The following is a 24,818-nucleotide window of genomic DNA, read 5'->3' as shown; positions in this document are numbered from 1 at the left end:
ATCGCCACAGTAACATCATCTCCCTCACGTTTTTGGTTTCTGCCTTGTTTATTCATTTTCTCCAGTTGAACTTTTTGTTTTGAGGCCGTTGCATTTATGTTCCTGCATTTTGTCCTCCCTTCTCCTCCTTTTTATTCTCTTTTCCTTTTCCCTCCTTTTTCTTTGACACCCTCCCCCACCCCATCCGTCTTCCTCCTCCTCCCTAACTCAGGGTTCGTGGTGGAGTAATCTCAGGGCAGTGAGCCCCCCCTCATCCTCCCAGGATTCCACAGGTGAGGGGGGGTGGGACAGCCCTAAGCCCTGCCCACCGGACTTCCCCCTTTGGAGCACGAGAGTGGTAAACAGGCACACCATAACTGACTGACCTCTGTGGCTGTGACTAACCACCTGTGTCTACTGGCCTGTAACACTGTGACAAACGGGCGCATCTTGACCGTGTGTGTGTGTGTGTGAATGAGTGTCAACGTGTTTGAGCTAACAGCTGACCCGGTGTCGTCATGTGGAGTTACCCGAATACCTGGGAGCATTCAGTTGCCAGGACAGGGAAAAACTGAAGCAATACTGTTTTATAACTTAAGGTAGCTTGATTTAAAAATAAAATGAATACATAAGTATAAAGAATTACATATTACAGAATTGTCTCAGTAACAGCAACTGGCATCGGAGTCCAAGACTTTAAAATATGGTAGAGCCTCACCTTACAAACACTCATGAACAAACCAGAGTATTCTGTCAAATTTTGGATGGACCTGCAAACAAGACTCGGTGCAGAAGTGCAGAAATGAAAAATCATGAGGTTTCCGCGTTGTAGCGTAGCGGCAGTCGTGCTTGGTACTCCACGTTGTTTACAGCAGTCATTTTTGTGTTCTCCTGTTACGCATTTTTATGCTTTTTTCAGTAAGGTAGCCCTCATTATGGTTCCCAAAGAAGCTAAAAGTGGTAGTAATAGTGGTGTTATGAAGAAGTTAAGGATTTGTCGATCTGAAGAAATAATAGCGAAACATGTGAGCGGTGTTGTTGTTCCACATCTTGCCAAGCACTACGACACAGCTAGGTCAACTATCTGTACAATCCTGGAGAACTAAGATGCGCTAAAGATGGCTGACGTGGCTAAAAGGGCTACTACATTAAGGAAGCAAAGGTCTCAAGTCGACAGAAGAAGTCGAAAAGTGATAGTTAGTTTGGATAATAGAAAGTTAGCTTGCTGGAGATAGTCAGGGTCTTTTGCGTGAAGGCTTACAATTGCATGCTGAAGTAGTGAAGGAAACGCGAGTACAAATGCTGGCAAGAAGAGAAAACACCAGAAACACAGGAATAATTAAAGTTATCTTCAATTCCTTTCTATGTTTTTGCTAAAAATAAACCAACTTAGGGTAAAAAAAAAAAAAGCAAAGTACGTTTATTTTGGGTCAGACCAATGGGATTGACATTGATTTCAATGGGAAAAATTGACACGGTTCACAAACAGAGTCAAAGAACAAATTAAAATTCGCAAGACGAAGTTCTACTATAATACCGAACTTGTGATAGTGTACCATCTCTGTGCAGCTCCCAAGTTTTCCGATCCCTCCGCGATCACTGGAGAAAGAACAGGTCATAGATTCTTAGCAGTCCAGGCATAATCTATTGAAAGAAGACTGGAGCGGTGAAACCCCTTGCCACGCCCCTGATGGCGCTAACATTCAACTCTCATGACAGAAATGTTCCTTAACAACTTAGAAAACACGTGTTGCCTTCTCTTCTCCCTCTCCCCTTTGCGCCCCTCAATCCGCACCGGTTAATCCGTCCCCTTTTATCCCTCAGGGCCGCGGGTCAGGATTTCCCGGCAGGAGGAGGTCGAGGGGAGGAGGCGTCGGAATCGGAAGAGGTGGGCGAGGGAGGAGCAGATTGAAGACGCAGGACAGCCTGACCGTGTCACCTGGGGTACGAAACACACATTTCACCATAACAGAGATGAGTCTGTATTGATCGGCCCCGTTCAGAAGTATTGGCACCCCGACTGATCCGCATCCTCTCTCATTAGTTCGGGCATGTGGAGCAGTTCCAGCTGAAGGACGAGGAGGAGAACTCAATGCATAACACAGTGGTGATGTTCTCTACCTCTGACCACTTCACCCTTAAACAGGTAGCGTGTCGCTAAATGCTCCGCCGTCAGTTGATCACCAAGCCGATCGACTCTTCCCCTCCCGAAGAATGAATTTGCTTTTGTCGTGTAGGATATGTGTGTGGTGTGTGGGAGCTTCGGTCAGGGAGCTGAAGGACGACTGCTGGCGTGTTCCCAGTGTGGACAGTGTTACCATCCCTATTGTGTGAACGTCAAGGTCGGTGCACACGCTTTTACAATTCCTGCTGTGCCAACACCACCACGGTGAAATATGTGCTCGTGATACAGTAAAAAAAAAAGTTTAAAAAAAAAGGAAGAAGCTGATACGTTGATGCCATTCCAGTCCTTGTTAGGGCTCCAGTGCATTTAAACTGTTGGATGAAATGCTCGTATTATCCTAGCCTGGTCTCTGCAGAGCTGTGCTTGCGCTCCAAATAAAAAAAGTCGCCTTCGGGTTTCCGGTCCTGTGGCGCCGGTGCAGACAGGACCGGCCGCTTCTTCCCGCCAGCCGAGGAGGGACGCTCATATTAAGGCTGAACGAGACCCGAATGAGGTGCAACGAAGCAGAACTCTCCCCCCAGCCAGCCGACAAAACCGCTCAGCCAAGCTTCACTGTCGTCCGCCTCCCAGTGGAACGCTAACCCGTTTCCAGCTGATCTAGTTACTATGTGGGCAGCAGCGGGTACACGACTTGATATTACATCAGGGACAACCTGTTTGTGGTGTTTTACCGTGTCTGAAACATCAAAACGAGAGTGTAAAATCAGTTTTAACGCTGTCTTGCGAGGGTTTTAACACATGATGATTACAAAATAATAATACATTTATTTTTAAAGCGCTTTTCACCAAAGCGCTGTGCAAACAAGAAGAAATAAGGGTTTGACCCAATAGAATTTAAAATAAATAAATTGTATTCATTTATTTTAACTTGATTTATTGTCCATTCGATGGGTCGCAGTGGGACTCCAGGTCTCCTTTTAACCTTCTGCACATTTTTGGACTGTATAATATATGATGTGATTCATGTACTGAATACACAGGTTCTGTTTCCTTTACATTTGGACTTGAATTCCCACACTCTCATAACTCTACAAATAATTTAATGTACAACACTATAATGTTTATATATTGATTAGTAAAACTTCTCATTGGTACATAATCACATCACCCTTCCTAAAAGACGCTTGCAATGTAAATTGAATTTTCTAAATTCTACTGAACATAGATTAATTCATACGTGGCCACGATATTGATTTTATATTGATTTCAAGCGTACCTCCCATCTCTGAAATAATCTGGGGATGTTTGATTTCTAATCTTTGTATACTGAAATCAAGAACTGCTGAATTTGAATAGTTTAGTTGAATTTACATCAGATGTATTCATCTAATATTTTATTTTTGTGTTTATTTGTGTTTATTCTTCCCCCTAGTTTTAATCATTATGCATTATGTATTCCACTTTATATTTTGTATCAGTTTACATCAGTTCTTGTGCTGGTATCTGTTTATATCTCCCGTAATGTGGCACCTGTCATCTCATTTCTGTGTGACCTTCTGGGTTCAGATCACGCGGGTCATCCTGACCAAAGGCTGGCGCTGTCTGGAGTGTACGGTGTGTGAAGCCTGCGGGGAAGCCAGCGACCCCGGACGCCTGCTACTGTGCGACGACTGCGACATCAGCTACCACACGTACTGCCTGGACCCGCCCCTCCACACCGTGCCCAAAGGGGCTTGGAAGTGCAAGTGGTGGGTGCAGAGTGTGTGTGTGTGTGTGTGTGTGTGTGTGTGCCAATGTGAAAGGAAAGGTAGAATCTAATAGAATGACAGAGCTTGAACCCATACATCCAGAGACTTTGAAAAGATTTAGAAAAGACTCATGGAAAACTTATCATCTCACACCTAAAGACTACTTTTTAGTTTTTTGTCACAGCCTAGTCTTCGATGAGAGATTATACAAAGACTGTGAATCTTACAGGATCACTATTTACAAGACTCAACAAGAATTTTTTTTCCCCCAGCATGCAATGTTTTCAGCGGGTATTTGCAGCGTCTCTGCTATTTCAGTCCTTCGCTGTTCCTTCTCCACTCGTGATTCGTCGGGGAGTTGACATGGTTCAAGCTGGGCTGTTCTGCCCACAGCTGCATCATCCGCTCCTCTTTCCTCTCCTCCATATTGATCAGGATGTCCTTTGCCGTTCCCGTTCACCCATACCGCCAGCGAATACCGCCTGTGCCGCCAATACAGCCCTGGTGACAGTTTGTCTACCAGGTTTCCTGTTTCCGGTTTTTGCTTGAGCTCATCGATTGGTTGTTGATGGTGTTACTCACCGCAAAGAATGAAGGACTTGCGATAATGTCAAACACATTTGATACTGTGGTAAGCACAAGACTCTGAAAACAGCTCAGATTACCGCTTTTTACGGGATGGTAATCCCGTAGAAGACGGGAGTGCGCTGCCACTCCATTAGAACTCCTGAGATATCCTTCCAACTTTCGTTTTTTAGTCTGGGACCATGAACAGCTTTTGGTGTGAGCCGAGCATTAGACGCAGAGACACATGACAATCCACCACGACAAGTTTCGAAAGCTGAAATTAGGTTTGCGTTTGTTTGTCCAGGTGCGTGTGGTGTATCCAGTGTGGCTCCGCCTCCCCCGGCCTTCACTGCGAATGGCAGAGTAACTACAGTCGCTGCGGACCATGTGCCAGTCTGAGCTGCTGTCCGCTCTGTCAGAGGGCCTACATTCAGGACGACCTCATCCTGCAGTGTCAGCAGTGTGACAGGTAATGTGCGCACGCACACACATATGGAAGAAAATGCTCTCCGATTACTATTCAGACACTCTTTAAAAAACCTGATCAATTTGCATAAACTTTTTTATTCCATCTGTGATTTCGTTACATACACCTAAATTACTTAAGTAATCTGGTTACCTGATCTGAGCAACTGTTATTGAGTAAGACTACTGTGCTTATAATTATATGTCCTTAGTTATGAGCCCTCATAGAGTGCTAAAAGTTCTGCGTTTTTATTCTTGAAGCCTTTGACTACAAGAACCAAAGTAAATTTGAGACTCCTGATCCAGAAAAACTAAAGGAATCACGGAAATTTAGAAATTAATTGAGGATGTATTTCAAAACGGAGTATCGACAAAGTCAAAATAAAGGAGAAAGATCTCAGTTTGAGAACAAGGAAAAAAAAAAGGCTGGTGAAATGAAATGTGATTGAATATTGTCATGCTTAAAAGTGAGGAGGTCCTCATCACCACTGCCACTGACAGACACAATCTCTTTTCTTTTTCTGATGATTTTCCCCAAAGCAGTAACTATCATTCATCTTACTTTTACTTTCAGACTCATCAAAATCTCACTGTCTGCTAAATGAAAGTTCAAGTAAGGCGCTTTACTGTATATAAACCTGCATGTGTACACTTGTTTTTGTCTGCAGGTGGGTTCACGCCAGCTGTCAAGGTCTGAACACGGAAGACGAGGTGGAGATCGCTGCTGATGAAGGCTTTGACTGTTCACTATGCAGAACTAACTCCCGCGGCTCCTACGTTAACACAGGCATGTAGACACACAAACACACACACACGTACACGGCAGACACGTCGATAAATCAAAAGATTAACAGTCAAGATTACTAAATAGAATTGTTTGTCAGGTTCCCGTCTCCTGAGGTGGTAATGATGCCAAGCAGATGATAAGCAGATCAATTTAGTGCCTATTCTGCATTGTGAACTGCATGGGACTCGCAAAAAAAAACAAACTCAGCAAAACGCCCACTCTCAAAAAACACTGCAGCTTGTAGATGATGAGTCTGCACGTCACCGCGGGCTTGGCAGACCCTCCCAGCCGTTAGCTTCAGAATGCGACAGATCAGGAGATTATATCACTGATGATGTTACTTCAGTTAACCTCAAGGACAAATTCGAAGCGTCTGTCTGTGTGAATAAGATGTATTTTTCTTAGATTTGGTGATGACATGTGTGTTTGCTTTTGTTCCAGGGAGGTCAGAAAGTTTGGAGACACCCTACATGGCTCAAATCATTACCAGGATCAGAGAGCCCGGTCAGTGCTACTGCATTGCTCTGCGAGTGTTTGTGCTTTTAATGGATGACACTCAAACGTGTGTGTGTGCGTCCGTGTGTGTGTGTTTAGACTCAAAGACGTACACTCAGGACGGGGTGTGCCTGACCGAGTCGGGCCTCTCACACCTTCAGTCTCTGGTTGAGCCTCTGACTTCACCACGCCGGTATCGCAGGTGAGAATCTCCCCGTGCAACTCTTTAAACCTGTCTTTTGAAACATAAATTGAGATCAATCGCGTTCAATATTGATTGATATTTTTCCTTTTGCATGCTTTCACACTCCTTGAAATGGTGTTTGTAACCTTAAATCATGTCCTCCTGGAGTCTTCTGTGACTGACTGCTTTTGACCTTCAGGTGTAAACCCAAGCTAAAGTTGAGGATCATCAACCAGAACAGTGTGTCGGTCCTGCAGACGCCCCCTGAACCTGACACCCCCACCGAGCAGGACCACAGCCGAGGTGCGTCACACACTCACTCACACAATCACATACAATACATGCATGGAAATGTACCATGGCTCTGGAGCTGCATGTGGCTCTTTGATCCCTGTGGTTTTGGAAAATAAATTACGGGTTTTTTCAATTTCAGCTAATTTTATTTTGGTTCATTGGTTCTCTTTTTAAATGTAATTCTAAATCTGGAGATACAATATTCAAATACAACACGTTGAATTTCTTGCTGCTCTAAAATGTGCAACGCTATTGATGGAGCTTTTCACACCCCTGACGTGCAGACACTGTGCGTCGAGGTTCAGGAACAGAAATCATATTTACCAGGTGAAATAAATATTTTAATTGGCTGTTTAATTTGCATATAAATATTTTGCAGTGTTCGGTGAAATAGTCCTTTTTATTGGCGATGACAGCTCAGTACACATAATAAAATGATGACGGCACATGGAAGCGGGCATTTATGGTTTGCTGCAGAGGAGTAATTTAAGTGCAGCTCCTATTTAATAAATACGGGAAGGACTCAAATAGAGGTTGGGTGTTTTATTTGGACATAAACTTCAATCCAGCGTCTTTTTCAGTGTCTCCAGAGTTCAAAATTGTTTTATTGCAAGCAGAAATACATTTTTGTTTTTTTAACACACTATAGTTTCTTTTTGTGTACTACAGAAAGTGAGAAAAGATAGATGCAGTGTTATCTTCATTATAAATGGTTTTGTGGCTTGCAGTGTTTTCTCCAGATGGCTCTTTAAGCACTGAAGGTTGCCGACCCCTGCCTCATACTGTGCACCAATATCACCATAATGCAGAATTGGTGGGAGTCCTGGGCTTGTCTCCCTGCAACTTAACGGTCTCATCCATCTGGGGGTGATGGTGGACTGTGACACTCGAAGGGTTTTTCCCTTAATATCCACTCCAACCCATAATGTGGTTCTGTCCCTCAATAATTGCCTTCTTTTTTTTTAAAGAAATTTGGCAAAGTAGTTTTGAGGGTTCCATGGCTTTAAATGTTGCTCTTTTAGGCAGAACCCCGACACCCTTTCGTTCCCCTTTCAAGCAAGCTCTCAGATGGCATTTGTTTGTAGGCCATGTTAGCCTGGACTAGCTTGCCAACTTACTCGACGTGTCAAAAACCCGAAACCTTTGTTCGAGTCAAGTGCAGGAGTGAGGCGTAGGCAGAAGTGGCAATTTTTCAAAACAAATAAGACGAATGAAAAGAAAATACGTTTAATTTTAAACAACTTTATTTGTTTGTGGCCAGGTATCAAATGGTGGTTGAGGACCTCTGAATTAAGGGACAAACAGCAGCTTGTTTAGGAGTAAATCCACACCCCTTGTCTTTATTTTTTAAGCCCGCTGACTTATTTTGGGAGGGATTTCAGAATTCACCTGTAGTTGAGCATCTTCTCTCAAATGATCTCTCACCCAAACAGACAGGGGAGGAAAGAACTGCCTCTGAGCAATGATCAATCATAAAAACAAAAACACCAACATGGACCTCGCAGGGAAATAATTTTCAGAGGTGGCTGGTTTTTATACACCAGTCTGTCATTCCCATGTTTTTGTCGGCTAAAATTCAAAATTCACAGCTGTGATCACTTCATCAACAAACGCCTGAAGTATCCTCTTCCAGTATTTCATATTTTCTAACTAGCATCTGTTGTTAGCATGAACTTGGAAGTCAAAATTGCTCTGCCTTGCTCTCTTTGTCTTTTTTTTTTGTTTGTTTTTTTTTAGTTAAACGTGTAATAACAACATTGCAAAATAAGTCATGAGTCGAGAGGTCTTATTCGAGAATTCAAAGAAGTTGCGTGAAAGCGCTGCACCCCTGTCTGCAGGTGACCTAGACTGCGAGCTGAAATCCGACTCGAGTCCCGAGCGAGATCAGACCCACGACGATGAAGTCATCAAGGACTCCGAGGTCACGGATGGTAACAAGAAGAGAAAGAGGAAACCCTACCGACCAGGTGAGGAAAGCGGCAGGTGTGAGGGAAGCGGTACAATCGACGCCTGCGTCTTCGCCCGATCACCCGGTATGTGTCTCCCAGGTATCGGGGGCTTCATGGTGCGTCAACGGGGTGGGAAGGCTGGACCGAGACGCATCAAACTGTGCAGGAAAGACTCTCCTGAGATGCTTGCGGGACGAGAGGAAGGTGAGACATGCGTGCCGCTACCTCAGGCCGTGTTAATGTGTAAACACTACAGAGCTGGTTTAAAAATGGATGCTGTTGTGTGATCGTCTCAGATGTCACTATGGAGACTGCACCCGCCTCGGACCAGGCAATGGAGAAAGTAAAGAAAAGATATAGAAAGAAGAAAACAAAGCTGGAGGAGGAGTTTCCTTCTTATCTACAGGTAATGGAAGTATAAAAAGTGTGACGCGCACATGCGCGGACGCTCAAAAAAGTCAAGATTGGCCACATCATCTGTATCCTCACAGGAAGCGTTCTTCGGTCGAGATCTTCTCGATCGCAGTCGGCAGTCCGACCGGAGGGCGGGGCCAGAAACGTCGGCCGCCGGCCAATCAGGAGTAGGTGTCGGGAGAGGCTCCGCCCCCTCAGGCCAGCCCGTCAGCACAGTGGTGCAGAATAAAAAGCCGGCAGCACTGCGTGAGTCTCCTTCTGTCGTGGTTGTGTAATTTCTCATCCCTTCCATGACATCATCAAGTGTGTATGAATCATGCGTGTGTGTCGCAATCCAGCCATGATGGACGACGCGCTTGTGGATCTGTCCGATGTTCTCAACACTGACCCGCACATACTGGCAATGGGACACACAGGTATACAAACACACACAAACACACACATGCAAGCACAATTTCACTCACATCAGTCACCCATCACCGGCATCATCACCAATGTGCATTCACTTCCTGTGGAATTGCCTTGTGGAGTGTCACGAAAACACCTCCCCCCTCCCCCGCGAATTCTTCGGGGAGCGGTTTGCCCCAGATGGCACGCCGAGGCCGACAGTTTCCCCTGCTCCGGTCTTGTGCGAATCTAAGCTAACGGTTTCCCCTCTGTGTCGAGCTCATTTCCTCCTCAGGGCTTCTGAGATTTCACAGCGGTTGGATTACAGTGTCGCACTATCGCCACCCTCAGTCTCTAGATCTGTGTGTAGCTATCTGTGTGTGTGTGTGTGTGTGTGTGCGCGCGTTTGTCTGTCTTTAGGAGTTGTGTTGGTTTTCCGCTGTTTGATAGCCCGCTTCAGAACGCAACTACCTTCTCTGGTTTGCGGCCCTCTCGTCTGGCACCCGATTGGTCGATTCAGTCAGTAGCCCGACTGTCTCGTCTCTGTTTTGTTCATTCGAACACTGGTTATTTGTCTTGCTTTTTCAAACCGGCTGTTTCAGTCCGTATTTATCTCTCCGGCCTCCAATTGGCCGGTCAGTAACTTTGTGTTTGTTTTGTAGGCCAGTTCCAGGTGGAGCGTTCCCCCTCTCCTTTTGGTAAGACGACTCCACAGGATGACCTCCTTCTTCCCTCTCTTATTTGAACCCGAAATGTTCTAGCTTTAAATCACATTAAGCTCCCCAACTGATATTTTCTGATGCTTTTTTTTTTCCTCCCCAGCACTCAGTCCCTCTCAATCACCTGAAATATTAGAAATTACCAAGAAAATGGTGGATTTTTTTTTTTTATAAATTTTTTATGTGCTATGAAGATTTAACCCTATTTTAATTTGTTTGAGAGCCAAGAAAGTTCTTTGTTCCTCAAGATGCTTTCCTGCTCTGTTGAGTTGAGGAAACTAAAAATAAAACGTGCCGTACACATCGGGATGGATTTTCTTAGTTGGTCTGGCTCATGAATACATCCTTTGCGGAGCTATTCCACTTCGCCATTTTTTTTTTTAAATGATATCTTGGTAATTTGCAGAGAGGATTTATCATGGAGAAAAAGGAGAGGTAGAATATGTTGTCCCATGAGCTCTGAGTCTGCCAGTAGATTGTAAATATTTGTCCGTTTTTGATGAGCTAGCTTAGCCGTGTCCTGGCGCTCGCTTTCGATTTAGCACGCAGACAGACAAGCAAGTTAATGGGATGAATAAAATCAAAGTCCGATTATATTGAACCAGGCCTCCGGACTTGTAGCGGCAGTTGATGGCAATGTGTTAAAAGTGGAGGATCGCATCAGGAGCCTGATGTTGCTCGATGAATTTCCCAACAACCAGCTCAGCACAGGACTTAGGGACTTGTATCGCCGAAGGTTATGAATAGGAACTAGACCAGCGCGTGCTTGTTTCTGCATTTCTTATCATGGAAATATAGTTGCTGTTCACATTGTGGCATAAAGCGTCACTGTTGTTTGTGGCCCAGTGTCAGTTGAACCATTTCAATTAGATATTTACTTAATTTCTATTCTCGATTGCTTTTTTTTTATTTTTTGAATCATCCAAATTCATCTGTTATGAATGGATCATTTGCTGTGATTCCATACGAATAACTGTAGCCTTTTCTCCCCCAGATCCGAACTTTTTCCTGCCGCTGCTCGCTGCCGACCCGCAGTCTGTCCCTGCTTCATCCAATGATTCGGTCTATCTCTGTCTCTCATAGCCGGCCTGGACATCGGCTCCATGGCGGACGACCACCCGCTGACCTCCGAGCCGACAGGAAGTGGCGCTCGTGGCCTCCGGCCAGTGAGCGAGGAGCCACTGGATGCCATCTTGAGCCCCGAGCTCGACAAGATGGTCTCTGACGGTGAGTACAATGGCAAGGTTTTTTCTTTTTTTTTTTTTTAGAATTGTTGGTGTTCAGATATTACAGTGGATTCAATGTGTGCGAGACAGGTCAGCCAACATGCTGCTCTCGCCTCCTCAGATAACGTGTGCATTGTTACTGTGCGACTGATGCTGTTGTGTGTCTGTGTCGCAGGTGCTATCCTCAGCAAACTCTACAAGATCCCAGGTGAGCTGATGCTGCTCATTGTCATCTCCCACCTTTCAATGATCGGCTGTAAAAGCTGGAGATGTTCAAAGGGCCGTCACTCGCATCCTCTCTAAAGTGCATGTGTGTGTGTGTGTGCCTGCGTGCAGAGCTGGAGGGGAAGGACGTGGAGGAGGTTTTCACAGCCGTGCTCAGTCCAAACGGCAACAAAACCCAGCCAGAGCACAACCAACAGGCCCACACTGCTGCAGCGAGCAAGACACACAGTCAAGGTACACACACACACACACACACACACACTGAACTGTGAAGTGGTGTGAGACATGGATCGAATGACTTCCCGACCCATCACGGTTATTTTTCGCCTAAATACCTGGGTCTGTTGGAAATGACCTCAAGCGGGAGTATGAATTTCATCGTGCGGGGAAACTGTCCGAGGAGGACAGGAGCCGTAAACCGTGCGTCATTTTTATTGGTCCTGAACTTCAGTGACAACATCTCCATGCGTTTCTTCCTGTACCTCTCCAAAGGGGTTAAAGCAGAGTTTGCGGCAATTGGTATCCTTCTCTGTGCACCTACCGTAAAATGACACGATGATTGGAACGTCGTATAAGCTACTTTTACGAGATACAGCAATTTTGATCCCACGCCCCTCATTTCAAAGGGCTCCAAGGTAAAAGGACAAGTGATGAAAGCAGTTATCCGTCCTGTCACGGATAAACGGTCTCCTCCGAATTTCAAATGTTGGACTTGGCAGCAAGAAGTGTCAAACTCAGGGGCAACAGAGGATATTCATCTTGTTACTGAAAAAAAACGCAATCATGTTTTGGCAAAATTGTTTGGTAAATATAGTAGTTTCCAAATAGCAGGAAGTCAGCTACTGTGAAGGCACTTACTTGACTAGTTAATGCAATATTTTATTGAAACCCCTTCAATTATAGGTTGGATTTATCCACTGTGGTTGCATATACAGAGAAAATTGCAAAAAAATGTTGTCCCCGTCCTAATTGCTTTCACGAGTGAATGTTGACATTTTTCTTCATTGGACAAAGACATCCGAAGGATTCTCTTAAGAAAAGGGAAAAAAAAAAAACGTTGCTTTGCAAACGGGGTGACCGCTGGAGTCAGTGCATACATGTTGTCATCAAGTTAATTCCTTTTTAAAATACGGAAAAAAAAAAACGTGTCTGTCCGCAGCACCTGCCATGTATCAACGCATCCCGCTGATGAATGGCGTGATGGGAGCCTTCTCCGGTGCGCCCGCCATGCAAGGTAACACTCAGGCTCCCGCGGGCTTCAGGACACTCGTCCCCGAAGGCCCCGCTCCCGGTCCAGTCGCAGCCAATCAGGCGTCAGGAGAGAGCGAGTCGGACGGCCTGTCGACGGCTCAGCGGGGCATGTTGAAGTGGGAGAAGGAGGAGATCCTGGGAGAGATGGCCACCGTCGCCCCCGTACTCTACTGCAATACCAACTTCCCCCAGCTGAAGGAGCAGTACCCTGGTAAATACCCACATATAGAATAAGACAGATTGTAAAAATCATTAGAATGTGATTTGGAGTAAAGAGCAGTGTCCAGTTACTGTCACTGTCCCAGTTATGGAAAAAATAGAAAGAAAAGTAACGCCGCACAAATGTAAACACGTAGCTGAAAATCGGTTAATTTTACCCGTCAAATCCTTCCCTCACGAAAAGAAGTTCACGGTGGCGGAAAGAAAGTAACATGCAATCATTCGAAATATGGAAATGTGCGCGGCTGATTCTCAGCGTGTTTGTGTCAGAATGGTCAACCAGAGTGAAGCAGATAGCGAAGCTGTGGAGGAAAGCCAGCTCTCAGGACCGAGCGCCGTTCGTGGTGAGTTTGTCTTCTTTTGCCATTCCAATGGGATCGTCGGGAACAGGAGAGATCATTTCATGAACGCTTATCTTTGTCTGAGCGGACAATGCACTTAAAGAATATAAAATATCGCCATGTATGAAGTGCTTGTTTCATCTGATAGAAAGAAGCACATTTGTTAAACAGTGAAAATTTGACATTTGAATCGGCGCTTCCTCATTCTGTTGTTTCCTCAGTGCTTGATCACGGGGCGCACGCCGGCACCAAAGCCTGTTTTTCCCCTAAATTCTTTTCCTTTTTCTCCCCGGCAGCAAAAAGCGCGGGACAACCGGGCGGCTCAACGCATAAACAAGGTGCACCTCTCCAACGAGCCGCTCAAGCATCAGCAGGCTTTGCAGCCCCCGCCGGGGCCGGGTCCCTTCGACCCCGGCGCCATCGAACCAGAGATGACCTTCAAGGACCCGCTGAGGCCCAAAGAGTCGGAGCAGGAGCAGGAGTGGAAGCTGCGACAGGTGAGCGGAGTTAAAAAGCGAGAGTTTGTCACATCATCATTGAGTAGACGAAGAAACCAACACCAGACAGAACGGAGGCAACGGATGCATCATTAAACCTCATTCATAATGCATCTAATATCCAGTACGTAACTGCTATGAATAATACACAAGATACTAGGCTTCCAGAGTTGAAACGCAAAACTTTTTCTTTGACCCTTGAGTTTCAAAAGATACACTTGGATTTTTACACCTCAGCCTGTCGTTTTTCACATTTTTTCGACCCGATTTTAAGCAATCCTCCAAATACATGACATCTAGGAAACCGGCTTCATGGCTGTTAAATATTCAGCCTGCTTTAGCGTTCATATTTGGATAATTGGCGAGAAGGGAATCATTCGCTGTGGCGGGGACGACCCGGAACGATCCATGTTTCGAGCTTCCTGTAGCCCCGAAGGTCCAACGGCGGCGTCCCATATAGGCACGCTGACCTCCAGTGTGGTGTTGGTTTCCCCACTCTGAGTAGTAACCATGGTAACCATCAAGGTGCATGTCAGGGGGATGCACAGAGGGGTCAGATGTGTGACTGATTAAGATGCTGATGATGATGTTGCTAATATCTCTGATGTCATTGAAAAGGGAGAGGTAAATGACAGATGGGGCGGCGGTAAGAAGAGGCAGCAAACTCTAAAATCTCCAACAGATAAAGATTGTCCCTACCAGGCATCTATAGCAGGAGATCTGGTAAGCGCTCAAGGCCAACTTGTTCGAGGCAGACTTCCTGGATCCACCGCCCTCTGAGATCCCTTGTCTTGTCTTGTCCCGGCCAGTCGTGAGAAAAGCTGATCCGACCCCGCTTCACTGTCGGGTCTCCCGGAGAAAAGTGCTGCTCCGCTCGCAAATTGATCGACACGATGCCGACGGCTAGAGAAGAACAAACAGCTGATTTACGGCTCAGCAGCCTCCTTTTCCAACCATGTAGTGTTTTCGTACGATACATCGATAAACTGCATTTTAACGGTCCACTGGGATTCGGCTTAAAGTTTTGAATTAGCGATCAGTATAGCAATCGTAAGTTTAATGCGCATTAAACATAAAGATCAAACTCAAGTCACAAACAAAACAAAAAAAAAACCTGATGTTTGATCAGACCTTGGCTGCTGTCTTTTTGTGTAGAAAATCAATGAAATGGAAAAACAAAAATATGTGGCCTGGTTGTCTTGGACGCCTGGTGTCAAATAATTAAGCTCCGGACCAGCCGACTGTTACCTGACACAAGAAGCAGGCCAGAACCAGCTTCAGGATCTAGGTTTCTTCCTGTCTCTGATCAGACAGGTCATCTGCGGGTGTAAGGTTCCAGCCAACGGTCGTATCATTAGAGACGGTATTTGAATGCGTTCTCTTCACGGGGTGCGAGGCGGCTCCCTCCACCCCGGCGTTGGCTGCTGTGCCGCCGGAGATCAGGTGTATCGGATTCATTCAGACCAGACCGGGATCGCACCCGTCGCTCCAGGACCAAACAGTGAAGCGGATCGCTGAGGCCAAGCCGGCACGGACCCGCTTGAACCAAAGAGGATCTCAAAAAATGTGTGGATCCAGGTGACGGTCACCATTTCTGGGCCCGCAGTATAGAAAATGCTCCGATCCGACACCCCCCGGTGTGAGGTCATCACCGATTCTCACACACACAAAAAATAAAAACAAAAAAAAACAATAACCCGCGTGGTTCTAGTCTCGGGGACCCAGAGCCCGGTGACCGGAGCCCGAGTCTGCGTCCGAACTGACTGATATTCTGATGAAGGGCTGCTGCCTCACTCTGAATGTGGACCCGCTGAGCTCCTTCTTCAGCTGAGCAGTGTGTCAGGTGTCCTGCCGTCAGACTGACTCGTCCTGTTCACTTGGATCCGTTAAGCCCCGAGGCCGGGAGAAGGAATCAGAGATCCCGAGAGGATTGCAGACCCTCCTTGAGAGGTTTAGGATAAAACTGGCTAGAGGGTCACGTGACGGGATGCGGTCCAGTCTGAAGGTAGGACCTGGCAGCCTGGATTTGCTGAAAGATGCCAGTGGCGTTGCATTCAGCCAGCCAATCACTGCAGGTATGATGACACAGGTGAGAGTCAGACAGGAAGTAGCAGCTAGCGGGTGACTGTAAACCCCCTGAGACCCTCTGACCACCCAGATCCACCAGAACCACAGCCAGACTGCAACATGCTCAAAGTGTCTTCCTTATTCTTGCTCAATTTTCCCAACTTTGGCAGGAATCAGATCAGTTTTCTCTGCAGTTTGCAATAAATATGACACATAAGTGTTATTCCCCCCCATTATGTTTATGTTACATCACCCAAAATGTGTCTCGATTTTAGGGTCTACAGTGAGCTAACGTAAGTGAAAAATAACAAAAAAAAAAGTAAAACAATTGGGACTCCTTCTGTGTTGCAATGTTGTGTATGTGTTTCTGGTGTCTCCCTGCACGCCTTAGTCTGTCCTCATCTCCTCATTCTCCTACCGTTACTGAGCGAGGGACAGCAAGCTTTTACTAGCGACCATGTCATCGTATTTAACGCCACATCAAGCGTCCGAACGGCACGCTGACGTCTTGTCTCCCTGCTTCGCTTCGTGTCGTCTGTCACTGTCCGCCCTCCCGCAGCAAATGCGTCAGAAGAGCAAGCAGCTGGCCAAGATGGAGGCCACGCAGAAGCTGGAGCAGGTGAAGAACGAGCAGCTGATGCAGCAGCGGCAGCAGCAGCAGTTGCTAGCCGGTCAGGGTTCGCACGCGCCCGTCGCCGGGGGCAACGCGTCCCCGCTGCAACCCGCCGCTTCCCGGGACCTTCAAGCCCGACAGCAGAGCTCAGGATTGGCCGACGACGTCTTCCTCCGCCCCCAGGCCCCGCCCCCTTCCGGCTTCTCGTCGCTGCCTCACTCCCCTCACCCCTCCTCCCCCCTCCATCAGCCGCCATCCTCCCCCCAGATGTTCTCGCCGTCCTCCTCCCGCCCCTCTTCCCCCTGGGACCCCTACAGCAAGGCTGTCGGGACCCCTCGGCCCGGCGGCCCCCAGGGATCCCAGCAGCAGCGCTGCAACTCTCTTAGTGCCTCCCCCGCCCACGACCCCTTGGGTTCCCCCGCGCCTTCGCCTGACCCCAAGCCCTCCGAGGGGCCCCGAGTACTCGTCCCTCAGCCAGGTAAATATACCGTCCGTTATCAACTTCGTATCTCCCCATCCACTCCCACTCTTTGTTTTCGCCAAGAGTCAACACCTCCTCGTCGCCGGAGTTTTGTCTTCTCAGTGCCGCCTCTTCGCTCTTCTCAAGGACACGTCCATCATTTCCTCTTGTTTCAGTGATATTCTTTGTTCCTCCTTGTCGTGTCCTTGTGTTGTCACCCACTCGTGGCCGTCCCACGGATTTGTAATCGGCGTCATCTTCCCCTTGATTCCTCTCTCCTTTTCAGCGACGCCACCTCCTCGTCAACAGCGGCCTCTTCGCGTGTCCTCCTCGCGGCCTCGTCCTTCCGTCCTCGTCCCCGTACGGTGACACCTCCTCTTGTCGTCCTCAGGTCTCCAGCAGAGCAGAACGGGGATGATGAGCCCTCCGTCTGCGGGGCCCGACCATCAAGCTCGCTGCGTCCCCGTACGAGCAGAGGCATACACGAGGGCGCAGGGCGGGGTGTTTAAAGCACCGATGCCTCCGCAGCAGGAGCCGTTCAGCGGTCCCGGAGGAGCGAGGCGGGACATGCCGCGGCCCGCCGACCTAGGATTCGCGCTGCCAACTTCCCAGGACACGGCCTTCCCCTCCAGCCCCATGTCGGGCCTTGGCTCCCCCCACCGCAGCCCGTACGCCCAGGCCCCCGGCACCCCCAGACTGGATTACGGCCAGCAGGTCGCCGACCCCTTTGCCCAGCAGACGCCTCTGACCTCTCGGCCGTCGCCGGACCAATACGCCAACCCTCAAACCCCTGGTACGCCCCGCCCCCACTCAGACCCCGCTTACCACAGTACGCCGACGAGCCTGCGAGTGGACCAGTTCAACCAGCCGGCCAACCGCAGGCTGTCGCCTTCTCAACTGCCCTTCGACCCGTACGCCTCAAACCCGGCAACGCCCCACCCCGCCATTCACGAGCGATTCCCTCGGTCGCCGGGGAGTCAGCGAAGCAGCGACCCCTACGCGCAGCCCCCCGGTACACCCCGGCCCTCCCCAGACCCTTATAACCAGCAGCCCTCCACCCCACGGCCCGGGGAGAGCTTCGTCCCTCAGCCGGCGCAGTCCCCCCTGGGACCAGGACTCTCCACGGACATCGTGCCCTTCACGCCGACACACCTTCAGGTAACCCTGAACACCTGACACTGATTTGGCCCTTCCTTGCACAATTTTAACTCTTGGAATTGTAGTTGTCAATTTTTCGAGTCTCATTTTCTGTTAATAGATGTTAATTCAAAGTAATAGTGCTTCTCAGCCATTTTTGGATGATTTTATCATTTTTGGTCATTTAGTTCTTCTTGTTCGCAATGGTGATGGATAGGCTGACAGATGAGGTTAGACAGGAATCCCCATGGACCATGATGTTTGCGGATGACATTGTGATCTGTAGTGAGAGCAGACAACAGGTAGAGGAAAATCTAGAGAGGTGGAGGTATGCTCTGGAAAGGAGAGGAATGAAAGTTAGTCACAGCAAGACAGAATATATGTGTGTGAATGAGAGGAACTCGGGTGGAGCGGTGAGGCTACAGGGAATGGAGATCAAGAAGCTGGAGGATTTCAGGTACTTAGGGTCAACAGTCCAGAGCAACGGAGAGTGCGGAAAAGAGGTGAAGAGACGGGTCCAAGCAGGTTGGAATGGGTGGAGAAAAGTGTCAGGGGTACTATGTGATAGAAGACTATCGGCCAGAATAAAAGGAAAGGTGTACAAGACAGTGGTGAGACCAGCGATGATGTTTGGACTAGAAACTGTTACAATGACCAAAAGACAGCAGGCAGAACTAGAGGTTGCAGAGATGAAGATGTTGAGGTTCTCTTTGGGAGTGACCAGGATGGAGAGGATCAGGAATGAATCTATCAGAGGGACGGCACATGTTCGATGTTTTGGAGAGAAGGTCAGAGAAGCCAGACTGAGATGGTTCGGTCATGTACAGAGAAGAGATAGTGAATATATTGGTAGACGGATGCTGGAATTGGAGCTGCCAGGCAAGAGGTCTCGAGGAAGACCAAAGAGAAGATTTATGGACGTAGTGAGAGAGGATATGAAAGTAGCTGGTGTGAGAGAGGAAGATACAGAGAATAGGGTTAGATGGAGAAAGTTGACTCGCTGTGGCGACCCCTAACGGGAAAAGCCGAAAGAAGAAGAAGAAGAAGAAGAAGTTGAAATCCCTCTGAATGTCTCTTACTGATCTTTTACGTATTGGGAGGATTTTGGCTTCTCAACATGAATTTTGACACATCGGGTTCCACATTTGACTTCACGTGTCTCTCCTCAGTCTCCGGGACGACAGCAACCGGACTCATTTCCCAGAAATCCCGGCGGCCAGACCCCGAAGCACCCCGGGATGTCCGAGGAAACGGGCTTCCTGGTCAGCCAGACACCGGGCCACACAACGCCCTCGCAGACTGACAAGACTCCGGCCAGCGACGTGACCGCGGTGGGCGTAGCTTCTTTAGATGGACCAATGAGCATGTTGCCACAGCTTGGAGATTCAGAGGAGAAACTGAGACAGGTACGATCCGTCGTTCTACGTGGCTTGTAGTCTGACTCCTGTTCTGCATTTCTGCCGAATTTTCACATTACCGCATTTCCCCTGTCGTCAGGTCTCAAACTTAACTGAATCGATGATTTTACGTTCACTCAGTTGTCTTGCCCTCTCCGAAAGCTCACCGCGGTTGGCTTGTGTTTTTTCCTTACCAGCGTCAGAGGCTCCGGCAGCTTATCCTCAGGCAGCAGCAGCAGAAGAGCGCCCTGCGGCAGGAAAAGGGTCTCCAGGAACCAGCTGCCGGCTCTGCCCCGGGTCCAGTTGCGACCCCTCCCGCAGACATGTTTGGCCGCCCGCCACCTCCTTACCCCGGTACCGTGAGACCCGCGGGGGCGCCCGTGGGTCCCGCCGCGGGTCCCGTTCTGGCCCCGCGATTCCCCGGAGCTTTCGCGGGAGAGCAGCAGCGGGCCGCCCCGCCGAGTGACGCATCCTTCCCCAGGCAGACCGTCCCCAGGGAGCTTGCGGTCCGAGGACCGGGCCTGAGGTGAGAAGCGGACCCCGAACCAGGACCCGACCTGATCGTGCCTGATTGCTGATCCCCCGGCTCTCCCCCTTCAGGTTCGGTGTTCCTCCTGGAGTCAGTGCAGGCCTTCAGGACTGCATCCTTCGCCCTCCCCAGGGTGCCGTGCCGGTCCCCGGGCCGGGGGCGGTCGATGCGGTCTCTTTCCAGATTAGGAGACAAATTCCTGCTGAATTCGCAGGCCGACTGCTCACAGCTCCCAACGCAGCCCCGCATGTTATGCCAGGTGAGATTTTCCGAATGAGCTGTCACATTTGAAATACAGTCGGGTGTCTTTCAGAGTCACCTCACTATGATATTCATGGAGAAAATGGGCAGAATTTAATGTTTTCCCTGACCTGCCATAAATTTAATACGCTTCACTGGTGCCAAAATCACGAAAAGTTGCCTTAAACCCGCAATAAAACATTGAAATTAAGAAATTAATATTATAGCTTAGGAACTTTAGGGACGTGAGAATCTTGATCTGTCGAGATCCCTCCAAGCAGGAGAGGGATGCGAAAATAATCACCGAATCAGAAATTCTTTATTCGACAAGGAATTTGCTGTGGTGTGGCGGTGCCAAAACAACTTTAACTCGAAAAAAAACAAAGTGGAATTAAAGCAATTTAAAAAACAGGTGCTGCAAAGGAGCTACTTGTGCAAAATAATGGCAGCAGTACAATTTTTTTTTTTTTTTTTAAATTTTGCAACATTATTTTCTCCAGCCCCCCCAGCGGTCCCCCAGCCCTTCCTGCCCCGCTCCCTACCCCCCCAGCCGCACAGCATCATGGGACAGCCCTACATCGAGCTCCGGCACCGCGCTCCAGAGAATCGCCTCCGGCTGCCGCACCCCCTGGCCGTGCCCCAGGAGCCCGAGGTCTCGCTGGTGGTGCAGCCCCCGCAACCGCTAGGCTCCCGACCCGGGACAGGCGGCAGGATGGGGGAGGTGCACTTCGGCCCGTCCATGGCGTTGCCGGGCGGCGTGGAGCCTCTGCAGCAGCACCTCGGAGGTGAACCAACGCTACCGGGGGCCGACGGTATGGAGGAGCACATGGAAGCCGAGGACTCTGCCGTGAAGGACCTGGAGGATGTGGAGGTGAAGGATTTGGTTGACCTCAACCTGAATCTTGACCCCGAGGATGGTAGGACCGCCTTTTCCTTAAAGCGCCTTCACCTTGCGAGCTCTGTCTCGGCACCACGTGCTGCGTGCAGAACCTCTTTGCCTGACTCCTCTCGGTCTCCGCAGGCAAAGAAGACCTGGACCTCGGCCCGAACGACCTTCACCTCGACGACTTCCTGCTGTCGGGAAAGTTCGACCTGATCGCCTACACCGACCCGGAGCTCAACCTGGAGGACAAGAAGGACATGTTCAACGAGGAGCTGGATCTGGGAGAGGAGGACAAGGAGGCCGGGGCCAGGAGAGACGCTGGCAGAAAGATGGACCCTCTAATAGGTCAGATCAAACAGGAGGAGGACAGCATCAAGAGAGACATCAGAGAAAGTTCCTTTGCAATCCACGCCTCCTCGGTACAACCTGAGCTTGCCAGCAGCAGGATGGTTCCCGGAACCCCAGGGGTTGAGGGCGCAGGTTCCTCCCTCCTCGCGAAGGTAGAGTTATCACAGACACCTCAGCCACTTTTGGTCATCTTTCATTGGTAATCAATATTCCTTCTGTCCCCCAGGAGAAATCCGTTGACAGTGGCTCGGCCCTCCAGGCCCAGGAACAAACGGCATCCTCCAACATGGCTGCGAGGCTTCACCCCACCATGGCCGCCGGTAAGAGGGAATACAGGTCGAGATAGTGGAGAAGTTATCGATCAGCGCCCGATCCGTGTTGATCATTTCCTCTGTCTCATGCGTCTTCAGGTCCACAGCCAGGCTTCCAGCAGAGAGCCGTTGGACCCGCTCCCTCGGCCCTCCTGAACCCTCCCCCTTCGGCTCACCCCCAGCCAACCCACCCCGGCCTCACTCTCCAGACTCCCCTCGTCCAGCCCCACCTCCTGGCCCTCCAGACTCCTCAGCCCCATCTCCTCCAAAACGCCCAGAACCAGCCGCCTCTGAGCAACACCCCGAACCAGGTCCAAGGCCCGATCCAGGGCCAGGTGCAGAGCCAGGTCGCAAACCCGGCGCAGAACCCGGGGCAAAACAAGTCGAAGCTGTTGCTCCTGGAGGAGCAGCCGCTCCTCTTGCAGGACCTTTTGGACCAGGAACGCCAGGAGCAGCAGCAACAGAAGCAGATGCAGGCGCTGATCCGTCACAAGACCACTCCAGAACCTGCATACCCAGACATGGGTAAGAATCAGACCCGACAGAGGTGGACCTGGAAATACGTTACTGTCTCCGTGATGTTATTTTTCATGTGAGACTGAAATCGGTCTGTGTGTGTGTGTGTGTGTGTGTGTGTGTGTGTGTGCAGCCGACTTTGGCTCCATCACAGATCCCATCATGAAGGCCAAGATGGTTGCTTTAAAGGGCATCAACAAGGTCATGACCCAAGGAAACCTGGGGCTGAACCGCATGGTCATCAACAGGTACGACAAGCCCCGAATCCCATGCTCTGGCATTTGTGCAACAGCCACACAGAAAAATTAATAACCAAATTGTATTATCTTTGACATTACAATCGTATTTACAGGGGGAATCATAATATCACATCATAAAATATTTTTGGAAAGATCAACACTTGTATTATCAGATGTCTCGGAAACATGTAACTTGAACCTGGTATTTGAAAACAATTACTGGTTATCTATTTAGATTACATTTCCTGATACTAACCCTGTCAACCGTTATCTCCTGGTGCTTACTCTCCCCGTTACCATGGCAGCACTTTTTCCACTCTGTCCTGGGGCCTCATTTATGAAGCATTACTCAGAATCTGCGCTAGAACTTTATATTGTAGTCTTCAATTCACCACCAGTGATTATACATTCTAAAACCTCGTCTTCAAAAGAGGTTGGACTTAATGTGAAGACAGGGCTGATAAAATATTGAACAGACTTCAAATTAAAAAAAGTTCTTTTTAAATAGTTGTCCCTAACTACAAGCCAAAAAATACATACTGCTTATAGGATGTATGTTTAGTCTGGTTTAGTTTAGTTTGAGGGGAAATTAAATAACGTCTTTTTTTTTTTTTTTTTTAATGTGGCTAAATCTCCGGGGCCAGTTCTGTTCATAAATTAGATTGAGGCCCCTAGTTCCTTTATCCACTTGCACACAAACTCTCAAACAAACTGAGATTTTTGACCTGTTTTCTCAGCTGATAACAAAAATGCAGCAGGAACTGCTTTCGCATGCATTTTCAGTAAAAATATGTCTCAGAGCAGGCTGGCTGCTGGGTTATACGGTAATACCTTGACTTACGAGCTTGATTCATACTGTGACTCTGCTTGTAACTCGATTTGCTCGTATATCAAATTAATTTTCTCCACTGAAATGAAATGAAACGCTATTTATCTGTTTCAGTGCCCCATTTTTGTCACATGCTTTTAAGTAAGAAAAATGTACTTGAGTAACAGCAAATAATTTATAAAAAAATATTTTGTGAAAGAGATAGTAAAGAAATAATATTTATATTTATTTTATTCTTATTAAGTGTATTTTACCATGAAGATCAGACAAAGATTCTGGCGGCGGAATTTTTCATTTGGTCCTCTATCGCTGAACTTAGCTCACTACATGTATTGCTAAATGTAACTGGCACACTTTGCTGCACTTTATTGCTAAAGTTGATTTAGCAATGGAGTGGACGCCGGTCCTCTTTCTAAAATGATCAAACCGTCCCCGACTGACTTTAACTGACTGTTTCAATGCCTTTGAATCCTTCGATGTTCTTGCCGTCTGCTGCACCAAAACCCCAAAAATGTTTGGTGCCTTCTCACAGATAACGACAGATTTCCGTCATAGTATCCCACCAACAACATCTCCTTCACTTCACGGACAAGTCGACAACACGCGCACCTCGCTCATGTTTTGCAATTATTTCTGCCTCTCGTGGTAGGCGGTGCATCTGTCTTTTTGTAAACGCCACTTCACGGACAGTGGCGGTGGCGTCACACGTGTCAAACGCTTGTTCCGCTCGCTCGTAACTCATATCTCAGCTCGGATCACAAAGCAATAATATCAACCGAGCCAAGGATCGTATCTCGGAAAATTGCTACAAGTTGATGCACCTTTAACTCGTACTTCTCGTAAAAAAAAATTGACGTGTAACATTTTCATCGTGTAAAACAGATCGTCTGTGTCCGTGACAAAATCATTGATGAGTTAGCCTTAACCCTCTTGTAGTGACATGTTGCGTTACTGATAATATTCTCTCCCTCTCATATTAATGGTGCTTGTGTTTGTTAGGTTCCAGCCACCCGCAGGAGCCCCGCCCGCAGAGACGCCACCTCAGTCCTCTCACATGCTGGCACAGGTGCGTACTCGTCAACGTGCCTGTCAATCATAATGAAAACCTGATAATGGACTTTCCATCATGTCCCTGGGTGGACTGTGTGACAATATATGAGAATATTTCTGTACTGCGGCCCACTTGCTAAAGTTTGGAACAACATTTCCGCTGTCACTTTCAGGAAGGGAAGTTGAACCCTCAACTGGTGCGGCCCACACCACCCAACTTCGGGCCGGGCTTTGTCAGTGAGTGTCCCCGTTGATCCCAATCCCCTCTTTCGAACCGTTATTCGCTTCCCTGTGCGTTTACAAATGCCGCCTCTCCATCCCGCTGCA

The 24,818-nt window shown here is 48.3% G+C and overlaps 1 protein-coding gene across 4 annotated transcripts in view; it reads left to right on the top strand.

Annotated features, from left to right (window-relative positions):
• kmt2ca (lysine (K)-specific methyltransferase 2Ca) overlaps nt 1-24,818 on the top strand; it is a 50,411-nt gene that overhangs the window by 12,734 nt on the left and 12,859 nt on the right. For all 4 annotated transcript variants that reach the window (XM_086150646.1, XM_086150645.1, XM_086150647.1 and 1 more), the window contains 35 exons: nt 212-337; nt 1,804-1,923; nt 2,024-2,125; nt 2,217-2,321; nt 3,671-3,852; nt 4,724-4,888; nt 5,553-5,671; nt 6,113-6,175; nt 6,266-6,368; nt 6,550-6,653; nt 8,483-8,611; nt 8,693-8,797; nt 8,890-8,999; nt 9,085-9,253; nt 9,346-9,423; nt 10,057-10,092; nt 11,197-11,340; nt 11,515-11,547; nt 11,676-11,798; nt 12,724-13,026; nt 13,305-13,378; nt 13,672-13,872; nt 14,491-14,595; nt 16,499-17,030; nt 17,404-18,170; nt 19,319-19,555; nt 19,744-20,072; nt 20,147-20,334; nt 20,816-21,232; nt 21,337-21,698; nt 21,773-21,866; nt 21,957-22,382; nt 22,507-22,621; nt 24,441-24,507; nt 24,665-24,728. In XM_086150646.1, the coding sequence (XP_086006772.1) occupies nt 212-337; nt 1,804-1,923; nt 2,024-2,125; nt 2,217-2,321; nt 3,671-3,852; nt 4,724-4,888; nt 5,553-5,671; nt 6,113-6,175; nt 6,266-6,368; nt 6,550-6,653; nt 8,483-8,611; nt 8,693-8,797; nt 8,890-8,999; nt 9,085-9,253; nt 9,346-9,423; nt 10,057-10,092; nt 11,197-11,340; nt 11,515-11,547; nt 11,676-11,798; nt 12,724-13,026; nt 13,305-13,378; nt 13,672-13,872; nt 14,491-14,595; nt 16,499-17,030; nt 17,404-18,170; nt 19,319-19,555; nt 19,744-20,072; nt 20,147-20,334; nt 20,816-21,232; nt 21,337-21,698; nt 21,773-21,866; nt 21,957-22,382; nt 22,507-22,621; nt 24,441-24,507; nt 24,665-24,728 (6,397 nt within the window). The remainder of the gene's footprint in view (nt 1-211; nt 338-1,803; nt 1,924-2,023; nt 2,126-2,216; nt 2,322-3,670; nt 3,853-4,723; nt 4,889-5,552; nt 5,672-6,112; nt 6,176-6,265; nt 6,369-6,549; nt 6,654-8,482; nt 8,612-8,692; nt 8,798-8,889; nt 9,000-9,084; nt 9,254-9,345; nt 9,424-10,056; nt 10,093-11,196; nt 11,341-11,514; nt 11,548-11,675; nt 11,799-12,723; nt 13,027-13,304; nt 13,379-13,671; nt 13,873-14,490; nt 14,596-16,498; nt 17,031-17,403; nt 18,171-19,318; nt 19,556-19,743; nt 20,073-20,146; nt 20,335-20,815; nt 21,233-21,336; nt 21,699-21,772; nt 21,867-21,956; nt 22,383-22,506; nt 22,622-24,440; nt 24,508-24,664; nt 24,729-24,818) is intronic.

This window comes from Fistularia commersonii, chromosome 8 (assembly GCF_037954325.1).
Source record: "Fistularia commersonii isolate RoL2024-O1a breed Wild chromosome 8, RoL_Fcom_v1.0, whole genome shotgun sequence".
Lineage (NCBI taxonomy): Eukaryota > Metazoa > Chordata > Actinopteri > Syngnathiformes > Fistulariidae > Fistularia > Fistularia commersonii.
Note: the sequence above shows the minus strand (reverse complement) of the source record. Positions and strands in the feature narration are given on the sequence as shown.